This window comes from Cygnus atratus, chromosome 17 (assembly GCF_013377495.2).
Source record: "Cygnus atratus isolate AKBS03 ecotype Queensland, Australia chromosome 17, CAtr_DNAZoo_HiC_assembly, whole genome shotgun sequence".
Lineage (NCBI taxonomy): Eukaryota > Metazoa > Chordata > Aves > Anseriformes > Anatidae > Cygnus > Cygnus atratus.
In genome coordinates, this window is record NC_066378.1 from 12,036,746 (window position 1) to 12,053,083 (window position 16,338).

The 16,338-nt window shown below is 37.0% G+C and overlaps 1 protein-coding gene across 3 annotated transcripts in view; it reads left to right on the plus strand.

Moving 5' to 3' along the window:
- The window catches only part of SBNO1 (strawberry notch homolog 1), a 35,890-nt gene that overhangs the window by 13,165 nt on the left and 6,387 nt on the right, over positions 1–16,338 (plus strand). For 2 of the 3 annotated variants that reach the window (XM_035564983.2, XM_035564984.2), the window contains exons 8-31: positions 320–453; positions 589–679; positions 1,596–1,757; positions 2,320–2,455; positions 2,531–2,636; positions 3,911–4,064; positions 5,539–5,721; positions 5,848–5,945; positions 6,546–6,697; positions 7,290–7,487; positions 7,786–7,956; positions 8,050–8,219; positions 9,280–9,411; positions 10,611–10,746; positions 11,143–11,255; positions 11,360–11,431; positions 11,891–11,990; positions 12,514–12,588; positions 12,844–12,990; positions 13,069–13,163; positions 13,383–13,475; positions 13,899–14,036; positions 14,745–14,821; positions 15,389–15,582. In XM_035564983.2, coding sequence (XP_035420876.1) covers positions 320–453; positions 589–679; positions 1,596–1,757; positions 2,320–2,455; positions 2,531–2,636; positions 3,911–4,064; positions 5,539–5,721; positions 5,848–5,945; positions 6,546–6,697; positions 7,290–7,487; positions 7,786–7,956; positions 8,050–8,219; positions 9,280–9,411; positions 10,611–10,746; positions 11,143–11,255; positions 11,360–11,431; positions 11,891–11,990; positions 12,514–12,588; positions 12,844–12,990; positions 13,069–13,163; positions 13,383–13,475; positions 13,899–14,036; positions 14,745–14,821; positions 15,389–15,582 — 3,127 coding nt within the window. Of the gene's footprint in view, positions 1–319; positions 454–588; positions 680–1,595; positions 1,758–2,319; positions 2,637–3,910; positions 4,065–5,538; positions 5,722–5,847; positions 5,946–6,545; positions 6,698–7,289; positions 7,488–7,785; positions 7,957–8,049; positions 8,220–9,279; positions 9,412–10,610; positions 10,747–11,142; positions 11,256–11,359; positions 11,432–11,890; positions 11,991–12,513; positions 12,589–12,843; positions 12,991–13,068; positions 13,164–13,382; positions 13,476–13,898; positions 14,037–14,744; positions 14,822–15,388; positions 15,583–16,338 lie in introns of all 3 variants that reach the window. The other variant, XM_035564982.2, reaches the window with a different exon arrangement.

The following is a 16,338-nucleotide window of genomic DNA, read 5'->3' on the forward strand; positions in this document are numbered from 1 at the left end:
GAATCTTTACACAGTAAGCAGTGACTGTATTGAAGGGTTTAAAAAAATGATCTATTAGTGGCTGCTAAAAGGACTAGACAGATGCACATCCTTTACAGCAGTTCCAGGTGCTGAGGAAAGGAGGCAGGGATCAGGACCATGTAGAGCAGTCAAGCTCATATACGCGCTCTCGATAAAACCTCTTCATGCTGTCAGAAACTGCTTGGTGGGGTGGACCACTGGTCTCATCCGATAGGATGTTTCTTATGTTGGCTTATTTATGACAATCCGCAGCGATGTGTTTTGGAGAATGAGTACAAGTTTTTGTTTTCTCCTACAGCAACATGAAACATTCCTGCCCAATGGAGACAGAGCTGGATTCTTGATAGGTGATGGTGCTGGTGTAGGAAAAGGAAGGACCATAGCTGGGATAATCTATGAAAATTACTTGTTAGGCAGAAAAAGAGCAGTCTGGTAAGTGTGTAAGGACTTGTTAGAGCAGACACTGTAGTAACTATAGCACTTAAATTCAGTGTAATCTCTTCTGAGAAATGTTTTAGCAACTGCTTTTTGAACTGCTGTAACTTAAATGCTTTTTTATATCTTCAGGTTTAGCGTGTCGAATGATCTGAAATATGATGCTGAAAGAGATTTGAGAGATATTGGAGCAAAAAACATTTTGGTTCATTCATTAAACAAGGTGTGGAAACTTTTTACTATGTACAGTTGAGGCAAAACTTTAGGTACGCTTGTGTGACAAGTTGTGTGTGTTAACTGTTTTAAGAGCAAGAACGTACTAATTTCAGTAAAACTGCTGTCTAGGTCTTGTTTGACAGGCCTTAATCTTGTGAGAGCCATGCAGTGCTTTAAGATAATCATGTAAATAGGCCCTGTGTAGGATTAAATCTTAGCATGCGACTTTTAAACATTATTCTTCAAACCACTACTGATATTACTAGTAGAGTGTCTTCTAGAAGTTGAAATAATCCTTAAATCATTTAGACTTTGTAGCACTTTTTCATTTTTACCCCACCAGTGCAGAGTTTGTATGTAGTACACTTTGTGTATAATTATTGTATAATAGACTTTCTCAGAATGTATTAAAGCGGCAGCAGCGTGTGAAGTTATTTTCTGTGCTGTCTGCTTAGGATTAGCCACTTACATGAATTGTGAAGTGTGATTACTGGTTGAGTTCACTGTCTGAACTTAAAATTCCTTTTGAGTTAGTATTTTTGCTTTTTTCTAAAATACAGTAAAGCTTCTAGAAATTGTCAGTTATAGTAGCAGCCATAAATACACTCTCTAAATAGCTTTAAGGAATGCATTGGAACAAAAATGTTAATTGTCTTTAAGTTAAGGAAACCGTCAAGTTGAAGAACTTGGCTGTTAATCTTCGAGGCCTCAGATCTAGTCTTTCTTAAGTATATGTTTAAGCAGAGTGCTGTAAAACCTCTTAACCAACTTCCCATAAGCCAGATATACCCCAAGTGCGATGTAGGGTCCAGGCGTTTCAAAGTATACAAACCATAAGGTTAAGAACACCAGCATGCCATAGTCATATGGTAGATGGTCCTGAGGACGAATCCCTTGAATAATTTTTCTTATCTCTGTGGCAGTTCAAGTATGGGAAGATTTCTTCCAAACACAATGGAAGCGTGAAGAAGGGTGTCATTTTTGCCACGTATTCCTCTCTTATTGGTGAAAGTCAGTCTGGTGGTAAATACAAGACCAGATTAAAGCAGCTTCTTCACTGGTGTGGTGAAGACTTTGATGGAGTCGTATCCTTTATCTGGAGTTGGTTGTAACAAAGCTATTGTTTGAGCGCACACCCTTAAAGACAATCCCATGTTTTTATTTTCTGGTACTTTCGTATTTGTTCTTTCTCACAGTACTGTCACACAATAATGAATTGCATTCATCCTTTGACAGTAGACTTGAAGTCTTACAAACTTCATGGCAGTCTACGACTGTCATATTGTTACCACACAACTCTTGTACAAGAGATGAGCTTTTGTATTTTCTATAAAGAACACAAAATTAAAATGGTATTTAAGAATCTTAAGCTTACACATTCCCTTTCTCCAATATATTAAGTGTTTTTGTCTGGGAGTATCGACGACACTAACAGATCCAATTCTGAAGAGTATGGGTAGTTGTGCTATTAAATACTAGCTAAATATTTTTTCCTAAAGTTTTAATTGTTAAATGTGATCTAGTAAAAAGTGCAATTTACTGTTGTAACCTATCTCTAATTAGTAGACTTTCTTGTTTTCTCTTCTTAACTCTCAGTTCACACAAAAAAAATCAGTGGAGCAAACCTTTTCCTTAATTATGGTTCAGATTGTATTTGATGAGTGTCATAAAGCCAAGAATCTGTGTCCTGTTGGTTCATCAAAACCGACAAAAACAGGTCTGGCTGTACTGGAACTTCAAAATAAACTTCCAAAAGCTAGGGTTGTTTATGCTAGTGCCACAGGTATGTACTACTTGGTTCGCGTTAAATGTCTGTATGCTTTTACTGGCACTGGTACAAAGTGTGTTCTTCTCCTAGGTGCATCTGAGCCAAGAAATATGGCATACATGAACCGTCTTGGAATATGGGGTGAAGGAACTCCATTTAGGGAATTCAGTGACTTTATTCAGGCTGTCGAAAGAAGGTAATAATTTGAAGAGCTATAGCAAGAACACATATGGTTGTGATTGAATGTGCTTTCCAGTTCCTTTGTCTTTGCTCACACAGAGTCCTCCCGAAACTCATCCTGTCACTAAGGACTTTCTGCCTCTAGCTTCTAAATCTAGCAAAAATGTAATTTATCTTACGTGGTGAAAGATGAGATGCTTCCCTTACGTGCAGAAGATTTTGAGAGCTTTAGAAGCTGGCTAGGAGAATAGCCCTCTCAAAACATGGGTGGTGGTATGAGGTGAAAATGTTTTGCTGCTAATCATGAAAACACACTGTATATACCAAGTACACTCAGTATAGTCAGCGTCTCCCTATATGCAAAAGCCCTCTAATGTTTATGCGCTCAGCTTAGGCAGCTTAACAGTAAGAAGTCTTGTTCTTATGCTTTCTGGTATAAGAACCCAGTTCAGAGAAATGACGTGTGCTGTTGAAAGGTACTTCGTATTTCAGACCTTTCAAAGAAAACTAAATGTGCGAGGTCAGGAGATAATGCTGCTGCTGCATTCTTTGGTAGGTGAGCATTTTAATATATTCTGTTTTGCCTACTTGACAAGGATTTTTGAACACTTCAGAATGCTACAATAGGGCTTAGTATGCATCTTCTCACATACCATCTACATGATGCATGCTTTTTCTAGACTGTGCAAGTGTAGTCTCCGCTTTATTACTGAGTATGCATCAAATGAGCAATAATGAAATTACAGGCCTGAGCTTGTGAGTAGCTTAGCTTTGCAATTGACTTCAGTGCTCTTGAGGTATTGCTAAAGGTGTGTTTCTGTTAAAGAGAACTTAAGTTACTAGGTAACTTAATTATTTTCATACCAGCATAAATCTGAATAACTTAATATAGTTTGTATCCATTACTTTAAGTCCTCATTGGAGTTCATAAAATTGCAATAAAAGATTCTGTTATATGTTTGGACCAACTTCTTTGTTCACTTACGGTTAATAAGTTGATATCCTAATGCATGCTGGGTCATTTTTGGGGAAAAAGTAGGTATCTGAGTTTTTTATACCTGTTGGAGTACATGTAGTACTCATGGAGCAGGGATGTAGTTTTATGTGGAGGCTAGATTTCAAGACCTTCTTTATTAGTATTGTTTAGTTAAACACTCCTAATGATTTTGAAAACATTCCTCCACATTTGTAAGCATGCTATTTATTTGTAAAGAACTTGAATTTTGTTTTGTGTTTTTAACAAATCATTGCTCTTGAAAATGCTAACATTCACTTTTTGTTTTATTTTAGAGGTGTTGGTGCCATGGAAATAGTTGCTATGGATATGAAACTGAGAGGAATGTACATAGCTAGACAGTTGAGTTTTTCAGGTGTAACTTTCAAAATTGATGAAGTTCTGCTTTCACAGGAATATGTTAAAATGTACAATAAATCTGTGAAACTGGTAAGAACGCTTCTTTAAATTTGCTTCTGTCTTGAGTTCTGAGAGGTTGAAGTTACTTGCATTAAAAACTTAAATGCGTCTGAAATAAAATATAGTCCTGTTGCTTGTTGAGAGACAGGAATGGCATTTACTTGTACCATCTTAGTGTAAAGATTGGCATTTAAGACTTTGGCAAAAGCTGCTAGTTCTTGTTTGGAGTCATAAAAGCTGTAGTTTAGGGTGCATCTTCCAGTATCTGACAGATTCACAGCCCTCTAGCAGCGCTCCAGAGACCTTAGTCACTGTTGCCTTAGATTACGCTGTTCTCCTGCTGGTTATAGTTGCTGCAGTCCTCCCTCTTTAGGCAACTGAGCTGAAAACAAGCTGCAAAAGCACTAGACAGACTGCACACACTTCTTCACGGAAGCAGTATGGTAGAGCTGTGCTTGTAGTTAAACAGTGCAGGACAGTAGTTTTACATGTGCAGTGGATCAAGTCTAAATTGGCAAAGCTGTCGTTGCCTTTAATGTTTTTGTTTATTTCTTGGCTGGTTATCTCTTGTTCTTAACGTTGTCCACAAAACACATTCATTTGTACACATTCTTGTACAGCATCACCACTGTATTAGGAAAAATATTAGAATGAGAATATCCTGAGTTGGAAAGGACCCATCATAGAGCCCAACTCATGACTCTTCATAGCTCAACGTAAGAGTTAAGCCATATATGTAAGAGTGTTGTCCAGATGCTTCTTGAACACAGGCTTAGAGCCATGATCTCCTTCCTGCCTGGGATGTTTGTTCCAGTGCTTTGCCATCCTCTCAGTGAAGAACTTTTTTCCTAATAGGGAATCTGAACTTCCTGACACGACTTAATTGTTCCTTGGACATAGCTTAAAATGAACAGGGTCTTTACCTGCTGAATAAATGCTTAAGCATGACTCAATGTTCGTGTTGCATAGCTACAATAATTAAAATTGTTCTTTGACAGCTATAACATCAACTTCAAAACAGTATTTTACTTTATGAAGTTGTTTAAAAGTCATTAGACTCATATCCAAAGCTTACTTAAAAGCATGCAGAAGTCTTACTTTAACATTCTTGTCTTAGACAAGTTTTAAAGGGTATAACAAAACATTGTAAATGTGAAAGCAGTAGTTTTCTTTTTTTGGTTGTTGCTTATGCCTAATTATGGGCAGTTCTCTTGGCTTTCTCAGCCTGAATATATTAATGGAGAAAGTAGATAATTAGAAAAAACTGTGTATTTGCATTGGCAGTAATGTAAATATCTGCTTTTCATTATGAAAGTAATTACATTTTCACTTTACTGAGCCATAACTTTTCTTTTTGTGAGCTTTGATGTACAAGGAGTTTCTTGACTTGCAGTCCCGTAGTATCCTAACTTTACACTTCTCTTCTGTCTTTATTTGGATACTAAAGAATGTATCTATATAGCCTTTAAATGTGACACAAAGCAATTAACATCCTCTTTTTCAGTGGGTCAGCGCTAGAGAAAGGTTTCAACAAGCGGCTGATCTTATTGATGCAGAACAACGAATGAAAAAGTCTATGTGGGGTCAGTTTTGGTCAGCTCATCAGAGGTTTTTCAAGTACCTTTGCATAGCATCTAAAGTGAAGAGGGTGGTGCAGCTAGCTCGGGAAGAAATCAAAAATGGGAAAGTAAGTTGATGAAGACTTACCTCTAAATATTTTTGTTTATAACAAATATTCTAAAAGGCATGGTAGCAACATGCTTTTGTACTCTCTGGTATTGAAACGTGTACCTTGTGTTAATTTGTCTTTTAGTGTGTTGTTATTGGCCTGCAGTCAACAGGAGAAGCAAGGACGCTAGAAGCTTTGGAGGAAGGTGGTGGTGAACTGAATGACTTTGTTTCTACAGCAAAGTAAGATATGATGTTTGTCAGAACTGCGCTTTAGCAAAGTGACTGGAAAACTGGAATACATGTAGCAATTTGTGCTTAAGCTGCCTGTATGTGAAGTCTGACAGGATTACTTATATGAGTTGTTCTTTAGTTCCTGGTTCTGCTGATGCCATGTTAAATGATGTTTTCAGGTGGAACAGCTGGTACTGTTCTACCTCAAAGTGGGAGGGAGGGTAGATGTGTCAAGTGCATGCTGCATTTACAGCAAAACTTTTATCAGATGAGCCAGATCCAACCCTGAGACTACCTTGCTGAAGATCTTAATAATTTAAGTTAATCTATCATTTAAACGTTGAGCAGTAAGAAAATGTCAGTAGCAATAACACTTGACACCAAAATCCAGTTTAATGAGTTAAAAGTAACAGTGCTGTAAAGTAAATATCTCCTACCACTGTTTTTTAGAGGGTGACAAACACAGTAACATGGGTGATAATTATACAGGGTGCATCTGTAATTGCATTCACGAGGAATAATTCTTCACAGAAGTCAAGCTGTTCAAATGTTACAAGTTTCTACTTTAGATGAATGCAAATTGGACTGAACTTTCTTTTCCTTAAACAGAGGAGTATTCCAGTCTCTTATTGAAAAGCACTTTCCAGCTCCTGACAGGAAGAAACTGTTTAGCTTGTTGGGAATTGACTTGACTGCTCAAAGCAACAACAATTCACCCAGAGACAGCCCTTGCAAGGAGAACAAAATAAAGAAACGGAAAGGTAACGCTTGAGTTGCTACACTAATATCATAGTGAAAATAGCAGTTTTACAACTGCTGTAAAGTGAACTCTGAGGGGAAAAAATAAATTATGGGAATGTAAGCATCAGTACCAATATTCATGAAAGAGCGTGTATTACAGGTCTCTAAGACTTCTGTTACAAATTTCTGTTAATAGATTTAAAACTGCTGCCAAAATAATAGTCTGTAAATTTTAGTTATTACTTCATTCAAAAATTGGGCTGATAACTAGTGTGGGATTGTGTCCCAAAGCAGCTTGTATATCAGACCACTTCCTGATGCAGTCAAGCAAATAACTGCTTCCTTGTTCTCATGACTAAGAAAAGAGAAGCCTGGTACCGTCTTTCCACAGGCTGGTGATACTTTTACCAAAAAAAAAAAAAAAAGTGATTTTAAAAGTGTTGGGGGGAGGGCTTACTGGAAAAACTTAAATTTATTTTAAACAGTTTTGTTTTTAATGTTGAATATTTTTTCAGTTTGTACATAGTGGCGCTGAAAACAAATGTCAAAAGTAGACTACAAGGTCTAAACTAACTTTTTTACTTTTTTGTCCTGGGGTGGTGATGGAACTAGGTGAAGAAGTAAGCAGAGAAGCCAAAAAAGCTCGTAAAACAGGTGGCCTTGCAGGTAGCAGCTCTGATGAGAGTGAAAGTGAGTCTGATGCTTCAGACAATGAAGAAAGTGACAATGAGAGCCTCAGATTTTTGAGTTCTGGAGATGATGACGACTTCAACCCATTCAGAGATGAATCCAGTGAAGATGATGAAGATGGTAAGGCAGTTTAAGTGCTTCATGAAGCAGGTATCTGTACTTACAGATAGTAAGCGTAAAGCCTTAAATATTTCAGTGACCCAAAAATACGATTGTGAATGATAAGTGTGTAGTTAAATCCTACTGGGACAGGAATTAGTTCTAGAGTGATCTGCATCTCTTCGGCAGATTTTTACACACTAAAGTTCAGGCTTCTGTAAGTCACCTTTTGTAATGAGAACATTGGTTTTCAAAGGAAGGGATGCATTTTTTTGTTAAATTCTTGTAAACTTTTTGAAAATATTTCATTTAATCCTAGATCCCTGGCTAATTAGAAAAGAGCATAAAAAAAATAAAGACAAGAAAAAGAAGAAAAGTATAGACCCAGATTCTATACAAAGTGCCTTATTAGCTTCTGGTCTTGGCTCAAAACGACCTAGCTGTTTTACTTCCACTGTTGGTACCACTACTTCTAGCACCAACACATCAGGTAAGAATAAATTTCTTTGGAATTCACTTGTTTGGTTCACCTTAGCAATTCAGCAGTGAAATTCTAATCAAAGGTTTTCCTCTTAATTTTCAGGAAACAGTAACACAAACAGCAGCTTTGTAACAAGTCAGGATGCTGTTGAAAGGGCCCAACAAATGAAGAAAGAACTGCTTGATAAACTGGAAAAGCTGGCTGAAGATCTTCCACCTAATACACTGGATGAGCTTATAGATGAACTGGGTGGTCCTGAAAATGTTGCAGAGGTAGGCTGATGTTTATGTTCAGAGAAAATGGTGTTTTTTCTACTGCAGCTGTATGTTACTGATCTGGCAGCAGTAAATCACTGTTGTCATCCAAGATTATGTATTGCCTAAGTATCTGAAAAGAGAAGTTGTTCATCAGTTTTAGACATCTCACGGGTATGAGAATATAACCTATTTTTGCTGAATGCCCCTGCGTGAAGGAGAAACTTGAAGATTTTACTGGAATACAGGGAAGAGTTCTGATGGATGAACAGGTTATTTCTGAGATTGGTGGTGGTTTCTTATTAGATAAATAACACTAGTTTCTGCTTCTCTTAATAGCGGTATATAGTTCAAACTAGCTGTTGTCAGTTTGAAGCTGGTACATACGAGCAATAAAGATTAAGAACCTGTATAATAAAACCAAATTTCTGAAAAGTCAGATGAGCGATCATATCTCTTTCTCAAAAATCTTAGGAACATGTCTCTAAGCTACCTGTCCCTTTCAGATAGAAACATCATCATGATTTAAAAGACCCTGTTAAAATAAATCATTGACAATCTCAGCTACCATTTTAGCTCATTTTCTTAGTACCTTTGGAGTCCTCTGGAGTTGTGAGCATTTTTATATGTCCCCAGTTGCTGTTGTCAGGAGTAAAAATAGCAAGCTAGTATGTTAGTATGTGACAGCTTTTCTTCACTTCTGACAGGCATTAGACTCTTCATTTTAAGACATAACTTCAACAGTAGTCTGTAGAATTATTTGATGACTAACAACTCCGCTATGGACAGTGGTATAGTATATGTTTCTTCATAGGTATGTTCTTGTTGTACTTTTGATTCCCTGAGCCACCTCTGAATAAGTGTTCCACATAGCAGATAATGACGTCAAGCAAAAAATATAATGCAGGTTCTCAAAGGTAGCTTTGTGCTTGGAGTATTGTACTTGGTAAATTTCAGAATCAGTAATTTGTGTTTTAAGGTTGGTATATGAATAAATAGCATCACTGCTTGAAGTTTGGGTCATGTAATAATTTTGGTATTACCATAATGAGTTTATGTTCCCTTTTTGTTTTTAAAGATGACAGGCCGCAAAGGGAGAGTTGTGAGCAATGATGATGGCAGCATATCTTATGAGTCAAGATCTGAACTTGATGTGCCTGTTGAAATTCTGAACATCACAGAAAAGCAGAGGTTCATGGATGGAGATAAGGTAGCTCTTAAATACGATTTAGAAGAACTTGCTAGATGAGTCAGTCACATAGAGCAACAACTTGAATATTTCAGTCTACTTTTATCTCACTGTAAGTGACTTTAAGTACGATAAGTACCAGCTAGAAAGCATTTCCTATTCAGTGCTGTGCATTCTGTTTTTCAAACCAGTGTGATGAGTAGTCCTATCTAATATGTGGCTACAGCATTCTTCATAGGTCAGGCTCTTGTCTGGGTGGGCATGGAGGCCTGTTCCTAGGAGGCATGTACAAATGTGCCAGTTGGAAAGCTAGCACCCTTAAACTAGTCTTGTTGAAACAGCGTGTTTAAAAAGCAGATAAACCTTCCATGTCTTCCAGCTTCCTTTATCTGGATTAACGTGTACTTCTGCTACAAAGAGAAAACAGTTGAGAGGGGGAAAAACTAGGTTGACTTGGTGCAATAGGGGGAGAAGAAGTTTCAATGAGAAAGGGTGGGAGTTTGTTAACCTTAACACAGAGGGAGAAGTAATGCTGGAAAGAGCAATAGCTTTTGTCCTTTAAATTGTACTCTGAAAGGAAATAATGACTAAAATAATAGAATTGAAGCTGATAAAAGGAGGAGGAAAAAACAAACACCATAAATGATTCACTTGGGTATGCTACCACAAGAGGGCAAATCAAGTAAATGTAGCTGTTGTGTGGAACTTCTGAGATCTGTTATTACACTCGAGGGGAAATATTCATGTTCCTGTAAGTGAACAGTCCAAGAGCTTAAATTCTTTCAAGTCAAATGCAGATACCAAAATGGCCACGTGTTCTTCCATATGCGGTATTAGCCACAACTTTTTGTAATTCTTTTCTGTTGCTTGCTGTTGAACAGGTCTCCCTCTGTCCCTTCTCTTTTCTTTCTCTTCTCATCAGAGAAATATGTCCTTTAGAATGGCAAGACTGTAACATACTGCCTTTTTTCATTTGCATAAAATTTTTGTTGCCAGAAAGTGAAAAACACTTTCTCAAAAAAAAAATTGTTAGCATTTCTAACTGATAGAGAACCAGACTTTTCTTTCCCTCCCCTCTTTCCCTTCTTGAGATACTAAGACCAAATGACAGTGATACTATTCCAGACATGTTAGTAATTCTAACATCATTTTTTCTTAGAAACTGAAAACTGAAACTTGATCTCGGCTTTATTACTAAATATCTTCTTTTTTAATAAAAGAACATTGCCATAATCTCGGAGGCTGCCAGCTCTGGTATCTCACTGCAAGCAGACCGTAGAGCTAAGAATCAGAGGCGGAGAGTTCACATGACTCTGGAGTTGCCATGGAGTGCGGATAGAGCAATACAGCAGTTTGGTAAATAGCTTTTCTTGTATCTTTCTCCTAGCAGATTCAGTAATGCTAAATTTACAGTTAATTCATGTGAAGAATGACTAAGTGGCCTCTTAAGGAACCCTTCCAATCTCCTTCACCTGGGGCAGAATCACCTTCATTAATAGTCATAGCTAATAGTCTCAAAAGCTTTGAAAGAAACCTAGTGAACAAATTTACACCACAGCTTAGTTTGTTTTGCATATATCAAATCTCTTTATGAAGTTACCAAAACTCTATTTTTTGTACTGCTTTCCATTGGTTGTATTACAGCAGAAGCTGATTTTCAGTAGGATTAAACTATTTTCTTAATTCTCAACAATTCAAATGTTCATTGAAGTGGAATTTATTTAATATATGTGATTCTATTTAACTATCCAGGAAGGACTCACAGGTCCAACCAAGTGACTGCTCCAGAGTATGTATTCCTAATTTCTGAGTTGGCTGGAGAGCAAAGATTTGCATCCATTGTTGCAAAAAGACTGGAAAGCTTGGTAAGATCTGATCCTTCCAAGAAACCTGATCCTTCTTTTGAGAAAATAGAGCTTAAGTTATTGTTTCCTTAATTTGTTCTAATCACAAAGGTGTGTCTTAACAGGGAGCCCTCACCCATGGTGACAGACGGGCTACAGAAACTCGAGACCTCAGCAGATTCAATTTTGACAACAAGGTGACAGTTCTATTTTTGTTTGAAAGTTCATGCTGTGGTGCTTATTCCACAAATGACCTGTTGAGGAAGGATCTCTTCCATCTCATGTGAAGCATTTTATACTTTTAACTACTACTTTCTGATGAAAGGCCTCTTCTTGAAATAGAATTAAGATCGTGGCTTTACAAATAGCCAGAAACCATAGAGTAGAAATACGCATGTAAGTTACTTCTCTGCATCTGCTAACAATCCAGGTCAGAAGTGAATGATGTCTTTTCATTTAAAATCAAAAGATTAATTTGGCAATTTTAATTAGAAATTAACACTGGGCTGTTATGTAGTGTAACTTATAACTGAAAAGCTAATAAAGAGTGAAAAGTTTCGTCGTGAATCAGAAATGCTTGTTTTAACCCGTGTATGCTTGGAGCTGAGGCACAAACACTGAATCATGTTGTTAAAACAACTTTTTTTCTTATGCAGTATGGCAGGAATGCTTTAGAGATTGTTATGAAATCCATTGTGAATTTAGACTCCCCAATGGTCTCTCCGCCACCTGATTTTCCTGGAGACTTCTTCAAAGGTAATTTTAATCCACTGGATTTAATTACTTGGTTTTGGTCATTCTGCAGAATGCAGAAAATGCAGGTATTTCTAGAGCTAGAAAATATTGTTGCTCTTTGAACTGATCAGCTGGTTCTCACTGGATTTTATTCCTATGTATTTTTGCTGAATGTTGAAGTTCACATATGAAACAAGATAAGTGAACTCTCTCAATCAATATAACGCATGTTATCAGGTTGGCCAAAGTATTAAGTACAGCTCTTTTATAACAGATAATGGTCAAAGTTAAAGTATCTTGTTCTCCTGTGGGTTCATGTATAATGTCATTAGTAGTTTTCCTTACTTGTGCTTTCTGAAAGGACGGAAGGCGAAGTTCTGTCTTACTTATCAATATATTACGTAGTAATTGCAAGCGATGTATTTGGCGGTATCGAAGTTTTGGGATTCAATCTTGAAACAAGGTTGATTAAACAAGTTGTTACGTCATTGGTTTATTTTTAGATGTCAAAGCAGCTGTGATCTAACTTTTTTTTTCCCCCTAGATGTTCGTCAAGGATTGATTGGTGTAGGCTTGATAAATGTAGAAGACAGATCTGGAATTCTAACGCTTGATAAAGGTATTTGTTTTTAGCCTACAGGTGAAAAATCACCTGTATGCTCATATTATGATAGTGGATTCCTAACAGCAGAACTGAATCCGTAACTATCTTTAAAAAAAAAAAAAACTTCTTTGAAGAATTTCTGAATGTTTTCTTCATTTCTGAAAGAATGGATTTAAGTAGTCCTTTTGAGATGCTTTGAATATTCATTGAAAGCTTGTTGTCGTTAAATTTAATCTTTGTTGACCTGATGTGTGTATTTCTTATTCTTAGATTATAACAATATAGGAAAATTTCTGAATAGAATTCTTGGTATGGAAGTACATCAGCAGAATGCTTTATTCCAGTACTTTTCTGACACGTTAAATGCTGTTATTCAAAATGCTAAAAAGAATGGAAGATACGATATGGGCATCTTAGGTGAGTACTCAACATCTCAATGTTCTTGCAATGAGGTAAGAAAAGATAAGAGGAATAACTCTGTTCCTTCCGTTTAAGATTTGGGCTCTGGGGACGAGAAAGTAAGGAAGGCAGATGTTAAGAAGTTTTTAACTCCCGGATATTCTACCTCTGGACATGTAGAATTATACACAGTAAGTTTTTTTCCTTTTTTTCCCCCTCTTTGGTATGAACTAGTAAAACTTACTGAAAAGCAAGTTCTTAAAATACTGTGATGAGCTAAGCTTGCATTGAGTGAGGGGTTCCATGCCTTTCACTGGGTGATAGTAGGTTCTGTGGTCCTTTAGTTCCCATTTCTGTAACTGTTCGAATGCCTGTTCCTTTTCAAATGCCCCTGTGTGGCTTTCTTCTAGATCAGCGTAGAGAGAGGAATGTCTTGGGATGAAGCGACTAAGCTCTGGGCAGAACAGACAGGTCCAGACGATGGGTTTTATTTATCACTACAGGTAAGATCCTTTGCTTGTGTCTATGAGTATGTTCAGAGAAGTCTGTTTTGGGGCTAACCAAATAAGCTGTCTAGTTTGAAAAATGTAATGTTCAAGTCAATCACTGTTCAGTTTATTCAGAATGCTTTTAATTTTACTTCAAGAATCATGTTAAGTTTTTTTCAAACTCTTTAAGTATGAAGCACTCATTTTTAATGGTTCTGGGTATTTGCGGATAGAACTGTGAGCCTAAGTGAGGAGCTTTCATTTAAAACCTTCATCAAGAAAGCCAGGTGCTTTCACTATAAGGAAAACTTGATATAGTGATACTCGTTAAAGTTGTTATTTATTGAGCATACGCTGTTATCAAGTGTGGCTAAGAACACAGTATGGACTTGATTAACGTAGGGCTTGTCAGCATGTTGAAACTTAATTTTTTTCCAGATAAGAAATAACAAGAAAACCGCTATTCTTGTGAAGGAAGTGAATCCTAAAAAGAAGCTTTTTTTAGTATACAGACCAAATACTGGGAAGCAACTCAAACTAGAAACATGTGCAGACCTGAAAAAGAAATATAAGAAGGTAACTATTAAAATGATGCTAGTTTCAAACTTAAAAAAGAGTTTTCTTTTTTTCTCTGATGTTTGTATACAGTTTCATCAAATCAAAGATATGGATTGTTTTTCCATAGCACAGCCTGTATCTGAGGTTTTGCAAGTATGGCTTTCGGTATTGCTATATCCAAAGCTTTCTGAATACAAGTAATTTGTATTGTGGTAATATAAAATGAGTTGTTTTTTCAGGGCTGGCAAGGAAAAGCCTTACTTCTCTGTAAGGTGTACAGGCATGTTCTTGAATAAGCAGCTACGTATGGTGTATTCTAAGGAATGATTCTGATGCTTCAGCTGCTTACTGTTAATGTGTTGGTGTTTTTTTCTTAAATACTGCAGTGGATTATTTTGGTTAGAGGCTGGTCATATACCTAGCTTCTGTTTAAAAACAACTTCTTGATGTTAATTGTTTTTTGAAGTGAAACTTAAATTAGGTTAATTACTGGAAAACTCTGAAATTCGACGATTCTTCCTGAGATTCTACTGTGTTAAGTATTTTGTTTATCCTTCAAGACTGCATTTTGATTGAATATTCTTGGAATTATAGAATACTGTACCCTTTTCACCACTGGTGCTCCCCATTTTCTCATAATAATGAACAAATTGGATTTGTTCTATTATAGTCTTGATGTGTTTTACTTATCAGTCTTACTAATTCTGCTTTGAATTACTTCTCCAGGTACCTTCTGAAGATGCTCTACCACACTGGTTAGAGCAGTACAATTCTTCTGCAGACACCTGCACACATGCTTATTGGTTAGTATTTGTATGCAGATAGATGCTTTCTTCAGCTGTTTTACCTGAACTGCTTTATCATTTGTGGTGTTCTGTCTTTGTGAGACCTTGTTTGTGGTAGAATAGTTCAGGTATTATTTGGGGGAGGGGAGGAATATTCATACTTCATGTAGAGACAAAACAGTTGTTCAGCAACAGCTGCTCTCATGCTACCTCTTCTAGCAGTGTCTGAACTCAGCAGCTGATGTCCTCATTCCAGAGGAACAGCACTATGGCAAAGCATTCAGGTTAATATCAGAACTTCTGAAACTTGCTGATCAGGTACTGGTTTCATATGTAACAGATTTAGTGCATGTAAATGAGTAGTATCTTTGATTTAAAACGGTACATTGTGAAGATGAGGTTATAAATAGGCAAAAACTTCTCAAAACTTTCCCAGCAGAAGCATTCTGTGGCTGTGGATAAAGTATCCTCCATTTACTGTATACTTGGAGCACTTATTTAACTCTGAATAATATTGAATAACTGCAAGGCTTATTTTTAACTGAACTTTGGTTTGAAAGCTTTTTTTCCTCCTCTTTCCTCTAGGAGAGGCAATTGTAAGAAGGCAGGCCTGGGATTAGTTTGTGAAGTGGGACTCCGCTGTCGAACTTACTATGTCTTGTGTGGTTCAGTATTGAGCGTCTGGACAAAAGTAGAAGGCGTTCTAGCCTCTGTGAGTGGTACAAATGTGAAAATGCAAATAGTTCGTCTAAGAACAGAAGACGGTCAGAGGATCGTAGGTAAGTGGCTTGTCTGCTCCTTTATTTCCATTTTGAGGTAGAAGGTGGCTGTAACTTACAAGTCCCTCTGAGAGCCATGTAGGAGATTTTTTTATGAAGATGCTTACAAGAGAAAAGGCTTATTTGTGTGTATGTTGAAGAGGGGCAGAAGGTACTATTAAAATGTGGATTTGGGGTTACAAACACTGTTTGGACTCAAGTTAAAGAAGGAAGAATCTTTTTCAAGACAGGCTTTGGAACATTTATTCTCTCAGTTCTTTTCATTCACAAGCACCAAAATTCAGCATGTTCCAGCCAGCCTGCCTTTGAAACAATAAGGGCTCAACTTTTTTCCATTTCTCACAAGTAACAGCCCTTGAAATGGTTGCCTTCATGGTTTTTGAGCACATGTAACCAGTAGCTCAGAGTGACTTTGAGATAAGTGTGTAATGTCTTGTTGCTAAACCGTTTAGGGAAGCTCTCATAGCATAGATACCCTAGAGCCTGAAATCTCCTTTTTTTTTTTTTTTTTCCAAATGTTGACTTTCCATTATCTGTAAAGTCACAATAGTGCCAGTTTTATAAGATGTTGAAGCTAGGTGTTCTGTGTTTCAATTTTCATGCTGTTGTAATTTCTTTGAGACTAAAAAGCAGCAACAGCTGAATTCTGGCTTTACGTGGCAAAGCTTGTAGCTGTGCTTGGTTAGATTGATGTTAGAAACAGGCACCGTTGTGTTGCCTAAATTAAATGGTGGAATCATCAGCCTTTGGCCTGAA